The sequence below is a fragment of the Oncorhynchus nerka genome, linkage group LG12 (genome assembly GCF_034236695.1).
Source record: "Oncorhynchus nerka isolate Pitt River linkage group LG12, Oner_Uvic_2.0, whole genome shotgun sequence".
Taxonomy (NCBI): Eukaryota; Metazoa; Chordata; class Actinopteri; order Salmoniformes; family Salmonidae; genus Oncorhynchus; species Oncorhynchus nerka.
In genome coordinates, this window is record NC_088407.1 from 24983912 (window position 1) to 24997914 (window position 14003).

Sequence of the window (14003 nt, forward strand, 5' to 3'; positions counted from 1 at the left end):
TGCCACATTTTGTTTTTCAGTATTTGAACATGTATATACAGTATTTATTGTATATTTTCAATCTAGTTTTTTTTATGTGCCATAAAATAGATTGAGAAAAGTACTGGTTTATTTAATAAAACATTAAAGTGAAAAGCTATAATCCAGTCATTTTTTCAGGTATAGTAACAGTGAATTTCCACTAGGTGACAATAGAATGCTTCATTTGCACAATGCATGTTTTAGGTATGTGAAACTATTGAACCGTGATTTGAGTTTGAAATTTAACAATACTCATGTTTTCTACCTGAATTCATTTGAACTGTTGCTAAGTATGCAACCCCAAAACAAGGCTTTCTTTCAACACCAGATATATCTGGACTTCAAAAGAGAGGCACTTATCACACAGACAAACTTCCTCTTACGTTGTTTTCATCCATCCTTTTAATCTAAGAATAATATTTTGTATTTAAATACCAAATGGCAGTGTAATAGAAGGGACAAAACATCTGAAACAAACAGGAAAAAACATGTACAAACATCTGCACTGTGACTGCAAGACTTTTAAGACGGGAAACAAAACACAGGAGAAAAACACTAATCCCGACATTGGAAGAATCCCCAACGTCAGCGACTCCAAAGGTTCCCAGGATTGCGCTTGATTGGCTGCTGCTTGAATGAAGGCGAGAGAGAGAGGCATGCAGGATGTTCATCATGAGAACCAATCAATATTTTTCCTGGCAGTCATGCTATCTGCGTCGAAGCTCTATTTGAGTGCTGGTGTGCATAAACCAGACACTGATAATCACAGCAAAGCTTCGGAGTTCTCACGTAAGCCCCCTCTCCCTCTTCCGCTCAATCTTTTCCTCCTTCAACCGACTGAACCTCTGATTCTGTTTCTTCCCCCCTCTAGTCCATTCAATAGGGTTATAAGGAGTTGTATAAAACTCATTCAAACAGGTACTCTCTCACGCATACAGTACATTCAAACACACATATCATTTCTTCTACAAAGGGTAACAGACAGTGAGCAGTTGGATATTGACTTGTACAAATATGTTAACAACTATGTTCAGTGGGTGTATACAGTAATTATGGTCAATCGTTAGAGCTCAACTGTGGTCTCTAGCTCCTAGTTACAGTATATCTCTCATAATACTATAGTCATGACAGTAACTGGAGCTTAAAAGTAAAAATATAAATCTCTATAAATAAGTAATTACATTAGCAATATATAATACATATGAGGACACTGATAGACAGCAGTTGGAGAAGTGTTTTGTGTTAAGAACGAGGCAGGTGGTGTTTGAAGAGTTTGTGGTACAGGCTAGGCCCCCTCATTCTGGTATTTGATAGGCAGTCAATGACAGTTGAGTAGAACTCCAACAAGGTGTCGTCATGTGCAATCTGCGTCGATTACGCAGGCTTGGCGATGAGAAGTCACATTCCATTGCAGTAGGGGCCACAGAATCACACTCATGCTAAAAGACATACAGACACACACAAAGTGCTGAAGAGTGCCCATTAAAGAGCTGTGGAGCTGTGTATTCTGTAGGCCCCATTCCTTTTCGTGTGTGATTTCTTAACCACATACTTCCCTCATCTCCATGTTCAAGGTGCTACCTGCTCTTTTCCTTTTAAAGTCCAATAGGAACTGTTCTGTCCATATAGCTTAATTCTCTCCTGTGAAGATCTGGTCCACCCACTCATCTTTTAGAGTTCTACCTGGCAACAAGCAGAGTCAATAGTGTCAGATCCCACCCCCTGCCTCGGGAAGCTCCAATCAACTCGGCCCCGCCTCGGAGAGCCCCAATCAGCTGCCGCCCTAGTGGCAGATGGGCGCGTTGGACAGCAAGAGCTGCAGCTTGCCTCGCAGGAAGTTGACGTGGACCTGAAGCAGCTCTGAAGCAGACGACACCCGCCATGTCTCCTCTCCTCCAGACACTCCCCCTGCTGGAGGGTTGCACTCCTGACAGGAAGACAGGAGAAGAAATATGTCAGTATTAGAGTTGGACGGTATCTAGATGTTCCTACCATCATATCGTCTCTGTACCATACTGGGGTATATGGTATTACCGGATGTACACACAAGGGGCGCTCTTTCTTAAAAATTAATATATCATTTTTTTACACACAAAATGTATTTAGGCAACATGGATCTTAATCCAGGAGGGGATTGATGGTCTCTGCTGTAACCAATAACCTTGATCTTGCCATCTAGCCACTTAGCTAGCAAGTTAGCAAACCAAATGCATAGCTGGAGCCCTGAGTTGGATATCATTTATTTGGCATATCTTAGATAGTTAATTTAGTTATAAGCAGTGACATAACACGCACTTCCGGAGCCCGCCGTCGGTATGTCTAAATACCCCAGTATACGGTATATCGCCCAAGCCTGGTCAGCATACACAAAATGGAGTAGCCTACTGGGTTTTCTTCACTTGGCAAAAACCAGAAGAAAACTGTCCGAAACGGCGTGAAACGGGGAGATTCCATCTGAACTTGTCCAAGATGCACTTGTTTTCTTTTTCCGTTGTACAACATTTCGCTACGGTGTATCCTGATGAACACAACCATGAAATCAATATTTAAAAAATTACACACTACACACTAGACTGGATGGAAAGATTTAAAAACAATATCACCATGATGAAGTAATATCAGCAGTATTTCACCAGGGTACAAGCCTAGGGAGCTGTTTGTTTGATGTCTATACTATGAAAGCTCTGCAGTAACCCTTGAGCCTGAAAGCACAGATGGAATGACTGGAGCTCATTTAGTCTTTCCATGGCCTTGGTGTGTACCCAGTAAACTCTGCCTGCCTGTTAGTGCCCCACCTCACTGGTGGATGTGAGTGTGGTTGTCGTAATTTCTGCTACTATCTAAGAACCACCGCCCCCGAGAGGATTCTCTGAATTTCTCTACCTAACAGTCCCTTACGCTCTTAGAAAAGCAGGTCCCAAAAGGGTTTTTTGGCTGTCCCCATAGGAGAACCCTTTTTGGTTCCAGTAAGAACCCTTTTGGATTCCATGTGGAACTCTCTGTGGAAATGGTTCTACAGTACATGGAACCCAAAAGAGTTCTACCTGGAACCAAAAGGGGTTCTTCAAAGAATTATCCTATGGGGACAGCCGAAGAACCCTTTTAGGCTCTAGATAACACCTTTTTTTCCCCAAAGAGCGTACAGTCAGCATGACACAACTAGCCATCAGCAGCAAGCTCCAGCCACCGTGTGGGAATAGTAGTAACTGGGTCATTCAGGTTAAACATTGCGTGTCTCTAGGAATGCATCTGGACAGGGCCCAAAGTGAACTTAAGATAGTGACCATTCATTCCTATGCATTCCTATGCTTGTCTGCAATAGCAACTTCCACAAGCCCTTGCACTTTGATTCCCTGACCTGGCTCACCTGGATGTTGAGGCTGCGCAGCACCTTTCCTATTCTGAAGATGTTTATGAGGCTGTTGTCTATGTGGCTTTGCAACGCTGTGTTGGTGACGGAGGCTCGTAGCGAGCCAATGGCCTGGTTTAACAGCCACAGGCCAGACTGTACCTCCTGAGCTTGCTCCAGTGCCTACAAAAACACAGAGAGAGAGACATAGTTGCCCAGTTGACCAGAGCCATGTGATTTAGGTTGAAACCTCAATGGCCAAACTCTCTCTATGTGGCTCTGCATTGAGTTAACAGGATATATTGCAGATCTGATAACGGTAGAGCACATTCTTAGGTAGACTGGTTCTTCTTCTTGGAGAGAGAGGCAGACTGTTGTTACTTACATTTTTCCTCTCCCAGATGCTGAAGTCTACTTTGGTTTGGGGAACAGTAACGGGCTCTGGAAGACCACATCCTTCTTTACAAGTCAGCTGAGGGAGGGAGCAGGGGACGGATGGAGAAAAGAAACGAGGCAAGGAAAAATGGATAGAAAATGAGAGATGTGTGAGATGAAATGTAACTAACACCATGACTATCACTGCAAATAGCACCAGTTCATGGCCAGGGCCCGTATTCATAAAGGGTGAATATGAATGCTGATCAAGGATCAGTTTTCCTCTTAAAGCTCGCACAAATCGCACTGGATGTGGATCTCGCGTTCGTCTGCCTAGTGTCCGCGCTGTGCTTTAGGGACCACCTGCTGTAGAGGTCCGACTGCCGTTATTTTACATGCGACTCTACATGTAAAATCGGTGCACACTCAGTTCACAAATGATATTCAGAGTACTCTCGGCCAGCAAAAGCTATTGTTGTGTCTGAGCCATAAGATTATAAAGAATTGAAAAGGGGGGAGGGGGCCGTGATCTCAGATAAGCACTCCTACTTTTAGACGATTTATTAATAAGGGCTCAGACCAGACCAGACACGGATCTGGTGTGTCTCTCACCATGGCTGCTTGGGCATCTCTGGCCTCTTCAATGAAGTGTTTTAGGACCCGCAGGTCACAGATCGGCCGCAGGGGGGACGGTAGGCCTGGTCTGGTCCACTCCAACAGCATCAGCAGCAACGTAAAGAGTCCTACACACACACACACACACACAGAGGGGCTTCAGCAAACATACTGTCAACACTCCATACCATTATCAGCCATAACCAATTAAACAATCTGTAGCTTAACCCATAAGCAATATGGAAAACATGTTATCAAAGGGGTAGGGGTGGATTTGAGCAAGGCTGACTAATTACATATAGACTACATATGTCTGTATTTGGGTGAGTCAAATGCAATCATGCTCTGGCACTAGTATTGACCACAAGGGGGACTCTGGATATTATTTAACCTGTATTTTAGCAGGGAGTCATATTGCATGTTGCATCGCTACACAAGGAGCTCCAACACTACTAATACTGATGCAAAGAATGTCTTTCTTCATATATATATGCCAATGAATGAATAGCTGTGTTCAGGCTTTTAAACTGTCATTAAATACATGCCATTGGCTTGGAGCTATGTATGCTAGCCTATGCATGTAGGTGTCACACTCTCTCTACCCAGACCTCTCTGGTTCTATTAGTCTCTCCCAATTCTGTTTACATCCATCTGTCCCAAGTTGAATCCCTTTTCCCTGCCTCCCATCCTCTGTAGCATCCCCTCCTCCATCACCTTGCCCCATGTTTTGAGCCCATCCCCTGGTCCTTTGCAAACCCCCTGTGAACCTAGGAGCAACATACTAACCACCCAGTCACAGGAGCTACCGCTAAGTCAAACCCATACTCTGACGTCTGAACTGCTCTTTCTGGCTCTGACCGTGCTGCTGTAGCACGGGCTGTGCCTCTCAGCACACTACTGTAACTATGTTCTCCACTGCTTGCCTCTTCACTCAAGACAAACTAGTGTTGTTCTATTCAGGCCAAGATTATTTCATTTACACTGTAGAAGAATAACTGTTTGAATTGGGTGTTACTTGGTATTCTTGACCTGCAAGCTAACGCAATGGATCAAGGTTACTTGTGATCCGTCATCCAGAACATGAGATCAGACACGGTCCTGGACACACAGAGTGTCTAGTATTCCAGCACAATGCTACTGTACACAGCACATAACAGTGCTTTTGTGGAAATCTGCCGTCTATGTATTCCTGAGCTTCACGTATATTGGCTCATGTGTGTTCTTAAAGTGTATGCGTTTTGTGGTATTTCTAGTGACAGCCTGGTAAAAATGGGCTCAACAGTGATGTATGCATTATGGATATCGTTTACCGTTTAAGAACCAAATAGAGCAAAATTAGAGTTTGTGTTGGGCAAATCAGGTAAGTCCCTCCCCGTTTCGTTCTGTTTGCTTACGTTTAATAAATGTTTAGCAACAGAATCGTGGGAATGAATACACCCCCGGCCTTTCCACGTGTTCAGTCTTGCACGCACCTGTCCTAGTGCAAACTGTTCCATTATAATTGTGGTAAACCCTATGTGTTACACATGACAGTTCAATGGAGTTGTTCAGGTCATATAACTGCCTTCATTTTGCTGGACCCCAGGAAGAGTAGCTACTGCCAAAGCAACAGCTAATGGGGTTCCATAATAAATACAAATATGGACATCATGTGAATGAGCTCTTTCACTGCAGCCTGACTGTATGACGCAGTAAAATGCTACAGATTACAGACAGCTCTCCAAGGCTGCCTCGTGTCAGGCTGAGCACTGGTAGCCTCCGCAGCCGTTTCCCCAAAACGATTCTGCAAGGATGAGTCAAATGTTTGCCAATTATTTGGGTTTAGCCTTTAGTGGTCTAAACATAGAAAGTTGGCTTATCAACCAAGATTTTTTTTAAACTCAGATAACAAAAGATTTTCTTAGCCCATTGATGTTTTTAAAAACAATGTTGGCTGTGGGGAGGACAAAGAGGACTCACAGAGATCCCTTTTAAGGGTCAAAAAGGAAATGCCCCCTCTAACCCTAACCCTCTCTCAGGGTCTTCACCCTGTGTACATAAAACCCCTTTATGTTGTCTGTCTGTGTTGTCCCCTGTGTCATACTTAGGGAGGGTATATTACTGGGAACTTTCTACATTTACCAGTAAAATTGGGCCAGACACTTGTTCACAACGTTGACATCAGCAAGCCGCTCGCCCACATGACACCATACACGTGTTCGGCAGGTGTGAGGCTGGTTGGACGTACTGCCAAATTCTCTAAAACTATGTTGGAGGCGGCTTGTGGTAGATAAATTAACATTCAATTATCTGGCAACAGCTCTGGTGGATATTTCTGCAGTCAGCAAGCCAATTGTGTGCTCCCTCAAAACTTTGTGTTGTGTGACAAAAACGCACAGTTTAGAGTGGCCTTTTATTGTCCCCAGCACAAGGTGCACCTGTGTAATGATCATGCTGTTTAATCAGCTTTGTGATATGTCACACCTGTCAGGTGAATGGATTATCTTGGCAAAGGAGAAATGCTCACCAACAGGGATGTAAACAATGTGCACAACATTTTAGAGAAATATACTTTTTGTGCATTGTGTGGAATATTTTATTTCAGCTCATTAAACATGGGTCCAACACTATACAAGTTGCATATATATTATTGTTCAGTGTATGTTGAATAATTTTATAAGATGATTTTCAAACAACTTGAATGACAATCTATAAAACATTATCTCATCAACTTAGTGAATACCGTTGGTGTTTAATATGAGGGTTTCAGTGTATTGTTTTTTTTTAACACACTTTTATTTATTTTATAAATTAAAGTGTGTTTTTATATGTTTTATGAATAACCACATTGTCCATCTATTAGAAACTTATGGAAAACATGGTCTGATATAAAAAATGAATTCTATATATGAATTTAAAAAAAAGTAAATCAAGTATAAACTACCGAAGTTACAATAGATTGCCATAGATTTTCTGTTAATTACCAAAACTACTGAAGGTTCTGATAACTTTGGTAAACTACCGGTAGCTTTGCAACCCTAGTCATAACTAAGTCAACTATAATCACGGGCTGCGGTGATATGGTCGCATGCTTCTAAAGTAATGCTGATTATCTGTGTCACATACTGGAACCCCACGCTGACCTTTGGAGACTAAGAAATTAGGCCAGCTGCAGCAGTGTGTGTGTTTGAGTGTGTATGTTTGTGCGTGGGTGGTACTTAGGGACACAATGTAATGACAAGACAAACAAAAGTATGGATTACTCTCATATAACCTTACACCCCATTCCAGTCTGAGAGGTTGTAGGTGGTTTGGAAAGAGCAGCATAGCCAACCTCATAACTGACCTCCTCTAGGGTTGAATGTCTGAATTCCACACTTTTCAATCACTATGTTTAACAAGTTGATTAGTGTGACCCTCCGACCTTTGCCATGGCCTACGTGTGAGACTGATTGCGTGTCCTCCCTATGCACTCACTCACTCCCAGACTCCCTCACTGACTGACTCTGCAATGCTGACCCATAGACTACTCTGCCTGCCTGCCAGTCACGTGCTGAGCACAGGGACTCTGGAGTCCAGGAAGCAGGCCAAAGTGAAAGGTAACAGAACCAATGCCAGCAGCATCAAATGCCAAGATTTGACTTCTATTTTTTTTGCCATTCTAGGGTCTAGTTCTGCGCTGTGCACTGATGGTAAACCTTGGCAATCACCAGACACAGAGTGGCAGATTAATCTCTCAAAGGTCACCTAGCTGTCAGTGATGCTCTCTTTTGAGACGATTTCATTCCTACTCTTGACGTTTAATATATCAAATTACTTCTACATGACATTGGTTCATTCTCAAGGTGATCTCAACACTTCAATCCAATTGGGAAGAGTGACAGGTAAATTATGTATAACAACCTACTACACTGCCAGCCTGACTCTTAGACTGAAAGTGCAAAGTTGTGAGTAATCAGCAAGCAGGTCACACTGATATGACATCATTTCCTGTGAGGAATCCCAATGCAATGCAAAGTCAAAGGGTGGAATCTTGAACTTCCTCTGTGGAAATCCTTTTTCTGTTCAATCATCCTTTGAGAAATGTAAAGTCATCCCATTCTAACATTAATCAGCAATAACTGGAAGCATGTCACTTCCTTGCTGCCTCAACATTGCAGTCATGCTACAGTTAACTAACAGGAAACACATCCATGGCCTTACTCAGAGCCGGAACGGCCCATAGGGCAGGAGCCCCTCTCCTGTTTCTGTCTGTAGCTTGAGGCAGCTGGATGTACAAGTATACCCCCTGGACAGGATACTGAGCCGTCTATCGCAGCGCAGGGCTTTACCCCCAATCCATCAGTTCAACCATCTAATCTCAGAGATGACACTAACCACAAGGCCACTGAGTTGGTACTCATGGAAGGGTCATGGGTAAAAACGTACTGTACATATGTCAACCATGTGTACCTTCTGGTTAAATCAATCGATCAATCAATAAAATGTATTTTAAAAAACGACACAAAATCCCAAACTATTTGAGCTGGAACCGCGGAGATATTGCGCGTCCATGCGTCGTCTCACTAGACTATTGACATAGGGGACTTTACGCACGTAGTTGACCCATTCTCTGTCAAAACCTGGATGTGAAAATAAACTACTTTTACTGTATTAAAGTTCCTTTATGAAAGCATCATTTGAAAGCCAAAATCAAAACGTGGTTGAAACGCTGATATTTACATTTAGCAGACTCTCGTATTCAGAGTGACTATGGTTACGTTCCTTGCCCGAGGGCACATCGACAGTTTTTAGGCTTCACATTATTTGGGCTGTATAATATGTATAGCCTCCTTATTAGTCGTACCAGAAAATGTGACTATAGCAGCCTATTTCGTTTATAGCATACCAAGTAATTAGAAAACGGTCTTACCTCGACTTGAATTGTGGAACATTCGCAAAGCAATGATGTGTCGTTTAAACACATTGCGCGAAATAATAACATCTGTTCACCCACTCCTCAACATGCAAAAGCCATCGGTCCATTAAAAATGCCCAACCATGCCCAGTGTACTGGTCCTCATTCTCCAGGTGCTGAATGTGAGGAGCTTTGTGCTGTAGCTGCGTCTACCAGTCAGAGCCAAATATAGGCTACAGTAGCCTCCTCGCCGGAGCAACGATCTATCAGGCTTTTCGTCACTGCTTTGGCAAGTCACTAAAACGTGTATTTACCTCCCCTCAGCAAAGCGATAAGGCCATACAGCCGATTGGGATGAGCGCACGCTCTTCAGGCCTACGCATCAACACAGACAAGAGCTATAAAACGTCAACTCAGGTAGTCCTTTGCCAAACCATGAAAATATTCAACTTCAGGAGAATAAAACTAAAGCATTACTAGTTACTCACTGGGTGGCAACTCCATATCGGAATCTGCATGGTCCCTCACAGGATCCTCGCCGTTTCGCACATTGGCCCGTCTATTGCCCACTAATTGCAACCAGAAGCTCTTTTATGGATTTCCCTGGGCTATCCGGTAGGTGTTTCTACAACTGAGATTTTTTTAAATTGATGACAATGAAAATAAAGTTACATTGTCCTGTGATGACTATCTGAACGACTTCCTTTGTTTTGGGACATTTATTGTATTATATTGTCATCCAAATAATATCCATGTTTTCAAACAATAGTCCCCAAATGTAAATAATGTTATGCAAGTGTGCCAGAAGTGCCGGTGCGCCATGGTGCGCTGACAGCCTAGAACATTACCAAATGAAATAGCCTTGTCCTAGATTGTTACTTTAATAATGCCGCTATTTGCCGGTTGATTGCATTCCTCAGAGGCCTTTAGCGTCAACATCTTAGAGCTTTGTTGAGACGCAAACACCCCACACCCAGTTTTGTTGGCGCAAGTCGCTAGCGTTTGTCTCCCGGACTTGTAGCTTGCTGTCTAGGAGACACAGCCACGCGTGGCGGGGGTGGGGAGGCTTGGAGCCCTCCGAGGTTCCTGTCCAAATACACTATATATACAAAAGTATGTGGACACCCCTACAAATGAGTGGATTTGGCTATTTCAGTCACACCGTTGCTGACAGGTGTATAAAATCATGCACACAGCCATGCAATCTCCATAAACATACATAGTCAGTAAAATTACTTTTAACGTGGAACCTTCATAGGATGCCACATTCCCAACAAGTCAGTTGTTCACATTTCTGCCCTGCTAGAGCTGCCCCAGTCAACTGTAAGTGCTGTTGTTGTGAAGTGGAAGTGTCTAAGAGAAACAATGGCTCAGCACCCAAGTGGTAGGCCACACAAGCTCACAGAATAGGACCGGCGAGTGCTGAAGTGCGTAAAAATCATCTGTCCTCGGCTGCAACATTCACTACGAGTTCCAAACTGCTCCTGGAAGTAAAGTCAGCACAATAACTGTTCGTCAGGAGCGTCATGAAATGGGTTTCCATGGCCGAGCAGCCTCACACAAGCCTAAGATCACCATGTGCAATGCCAAGGGTCGGCTAGAGTGGTTTAAAGCTCCCCACCATTGGACTCTGGAGCAGAGGAAACGCGTTCCCTGCAGTGACGAATCACTATTCACCATCTGGCAACCCGACAGATGAATCTGGGTTTGGCGGATGCCAAGAGAACACTAACTGCCCAAATGCACAGTGCCAACTGTAAAGTTTGGTTGAGGAGGAATAATGGTCTGGGGCAGTTTTTCATGGTTCCGGATAGGCCCCTTAGTTCCAGTGAAGGGAAATCTTAACACTACAGCATACATTGTAGACGATTCTGTGCTTCCAACTTTGTAGCAACAGATTGGGGAAGGCCCTTTCCTGTTTCAGCATGACAATGCCCCTGTGCACAAAGCGAGGTCCATACAGAAATGGTTTGTCGAGATCAGTGTGGAAGAACTTGACTGGCCTGCACAGAGCCCTGACCTCAACCCCATCGAACACCTTTGGGATGAAATAGAACGCCTGACCTCATTAATGTTATTGTGGCTGAATGGAAGCAAGCCTCCACAGCAATGTTCCAACATCAAAAGAAGAGAGGCTGTTATAGCAGCAGAGGGGAGATCAACTCCATATTAATGCTCATGATTTTGGAATGAGATGTTCGGCGAGCAAGGTTAAAAAAAACATATTCATGACCAAACAAGAAGACCTAATTTGGTAGTGTGCACTGTAAAACACTATTTAATATTCTCTCACGTGATGTAAGACCTGAGGTCCTGTGTTGGCTCCCCTAGATAAATGCCTAGGCTTTAGCTCAATGGGCTAACATAGTTTTAATTTGGATATAGACTAATACCCTGATTTGATATACAGCCAATCACAGAAGGAGGTCCAAATAGTTTCCTTCTGGTTTGGACTTGGGTTATTGAATAAAGCCTTGTACATAAGCCCTACATTTTATAAGACTATATATGGTTTCATTAAGAAACCGTAATGACATGGTTGTTGCTCAGAACGCCGACAAATCGTTTGACATGTAGTATGCATAGTATTTGACGTATAGTACGTATAGTATTTGATGCATGTTTGCAGATGGCATTCTTAGAAACGTTTCCCTGCTGGTATTGTCCCCTTGTGTTAGTTACAATGAAACAAGTTCTCCGCCCTAGTAGTTCTGTTCACTCTGAAGGTAGTTTTTGTAGGATGGCTTAATTACTCCTCTTCATTCCTAGAATAATAGAAGGCCTTTTAAAGAGTTCCCCTTTTAGTGGACAATGAGATCCTTTTACGTCACAGAGGAAGTAGTGGTATGTTTGAATGTGCCCTATCAGGTGTCACTGACGCTTAGCGGATCACACTGCCTTACTTAAAGAAATACAGGGAAACCCGATACTGTAGACATACATGTTCACGTACATTCTATACTGTACAAACATACTGTAAATGCACCCGCATACATGCACGTACACACACAGCGACTATGCTCGGGCACCACGGGCCAGCTGGTCTACAAGAATACGCCCAGTGTTCTGTGAAACATCTTCTGGGTAAATTAGTCAAACTACACAAGTCATTTAAGGGTAAATCCCTTTGAAATCAATCACTTTTTGATAGCACCCCTTTTGATCTGAACAAAACCTTCCATTCATATTTGCCCGTTGTAGAAGGGTTCAGAAAGTGACTTTTTGGAACTGAATGCCAAAACATTAAAGTGATAAAGGTGCTCAAAGTTGAGCTGTTTTGCTTATCCCACCATACCATGAGACATCCATGTCTTCATCACTAGAAAAGCTAAACGGTTGACATTGACATCATTTCAAAGCTAACAGGGTTGTCAAACTATTCGATTAAAAAAAAATAATAATAATAAAAACTGTTGTCATTTTTTTACCATTAACCATTATCAGGTTAACCATTACCAAAGAGGTTAACAATTATCTAAAAACTGAAATATTTTTTTTTGCATACATTGTAGCTTAGACCTTATTTTAGATCATCTGATGTTTTGGTGTGTTGTGCCCGCCATCAGTTGAGACAACATGCTCTTGAATACAGGGTTGGTGTTGTGATCTGGCTAATAAATGTTCTAAAATGAGAATCAAATGGAAATTTCAACTTTCAAATGGTACCACAAAGATGGTTGGAGATCTACACATCAGAGAATGTTGACATGAATGGGAATATCTGCTCTTTTAAATTATACCATCAAGCCTCAATATGAAACCTGTTGAAATCATAGAAATAGAAATAATAGAGTACACATTTAAGTTGACATTCAGCGTTAGGTGGACTGGTGGCGATCTTTGTGGTATTAATTAGAAGTTAACATTTTAATTACATTTCAATGGTGTACCAGCTCAATTGCAGTGGTATGAAGGGATAGGCCCATTCTATTAATTATTTTTCTATATAATACCCTGTAGTCAAGAGCTTGTTGTGTCAGAAACCTTAGATGGTGTGAAGTAGGGTCTAAGCTGCATCTGCGAATATGATAAGAATCTGACTTTACACTTTTTTACATATATGACATTAAATGTTAATTTAAAAACTTTCCCCCAAGATATTATAAAATAGTTTGACAACTCTGTTTGTTAATGATAAACTCAACCATTCATCCTTTCCAGTGACAAAGACATGTCTAATGGTATGGTCAACTTTGAGGGTCAACTTCGAGCACCTTTATCTCCTGAATATCTTGGCATTCAGGTCCAATCAAATAGATTGAATCAAAGAGATTTACCCTTAAAGCTGAGATTTGTAACTTTTTGGGGCGACCTGACCAAATTCACATATAAATTTGAGTTATACATCTGCCATTCTCATTAAACGCAAGTCTAAGAAGCAGTAGATCTGTTCTATGTGCACTATTTCTATGCTTCCCAAGCTTAAATATGCACTATGCAGACATCAATCCACCATTTCCTGGTTGCTAAAATTCTATTAGTTCGCATAATTTCAGTTTATGTCACAACTTGTAGACTTGTTTACGTCCTGCTGTGCGTTTGGTTGCTAACCTTGTTTTTCTACCTGCCAACTTTACGGTTTCTACTTTCTAATTACCGTTTATATTTTTGGTTTTACCCTCGCTCAAATTTTTACATTCAACTTTTTCACTCCGGACGCTTTATCTAGATGTGGTATGTCAGGACCTCCACCACCCGACGCTAAGTAGTAACATTAACATGATGCCTTCTAATTGCAGTTGCTGTACTCATAATATACAGGAGAAC

General features: G+C 42.3%; 1 protein-coding gene across 1 annotated transcript; it reads right to left on the bottom strand.

Moving 5' to 3' along the window:
* Nucleotides 1-110: 110 nt before the first annotated feature.
* Nucleotides 111-9508, bottom strand: LOC115137996 (erythropoietin-like). Its single transcript, XM_029674373.2, has 5 exons — nucleotides 9252-9508; nucleotides 4358-4488; nucleotides 3756-3842; nucleotides 3389-3553; nucleotides 111-1948 (listed from the first exon to the last, which is right to left on the bottom strand). Exons 1-5 carry the CDS (start codon nucleotides 9271-9273, stop codon nucleotides 1805-1807), a joined length of 549 nt encoding a protein of 182 aa, XP_029530233.1. The 5' UTR covers nucleotides 9274-9508; the 3' UTR covers nucleotides 111-1804.
* Nucleotides 9509-14003: the final 4495 nt, after the last annotated feature.

Excerpts from the sequence above, each read along its gene's own strand:
- LOC115137996 (XM_029674373.2), bottom strand. The coding sequence starts at position 9,273 with ATGTTCCACAATTCAAGTCGAG. Across the intron at positions 3,843-4,357 it reads GAGATGCCCAAGCAGCCATG|CTGACTTGTAAAGAAGGATG; the intron begins GTGAGAGACACA and ends TCCCTCCCTCAG. Across the intron at positions 3,554-3,755 it reads GCATCTGGGAGAGGAAAAAT|GCACTGGAGCAAGCTCAGGA; the intron begins GTAAGTAACAAC and ends GTGTTTTTGTAG.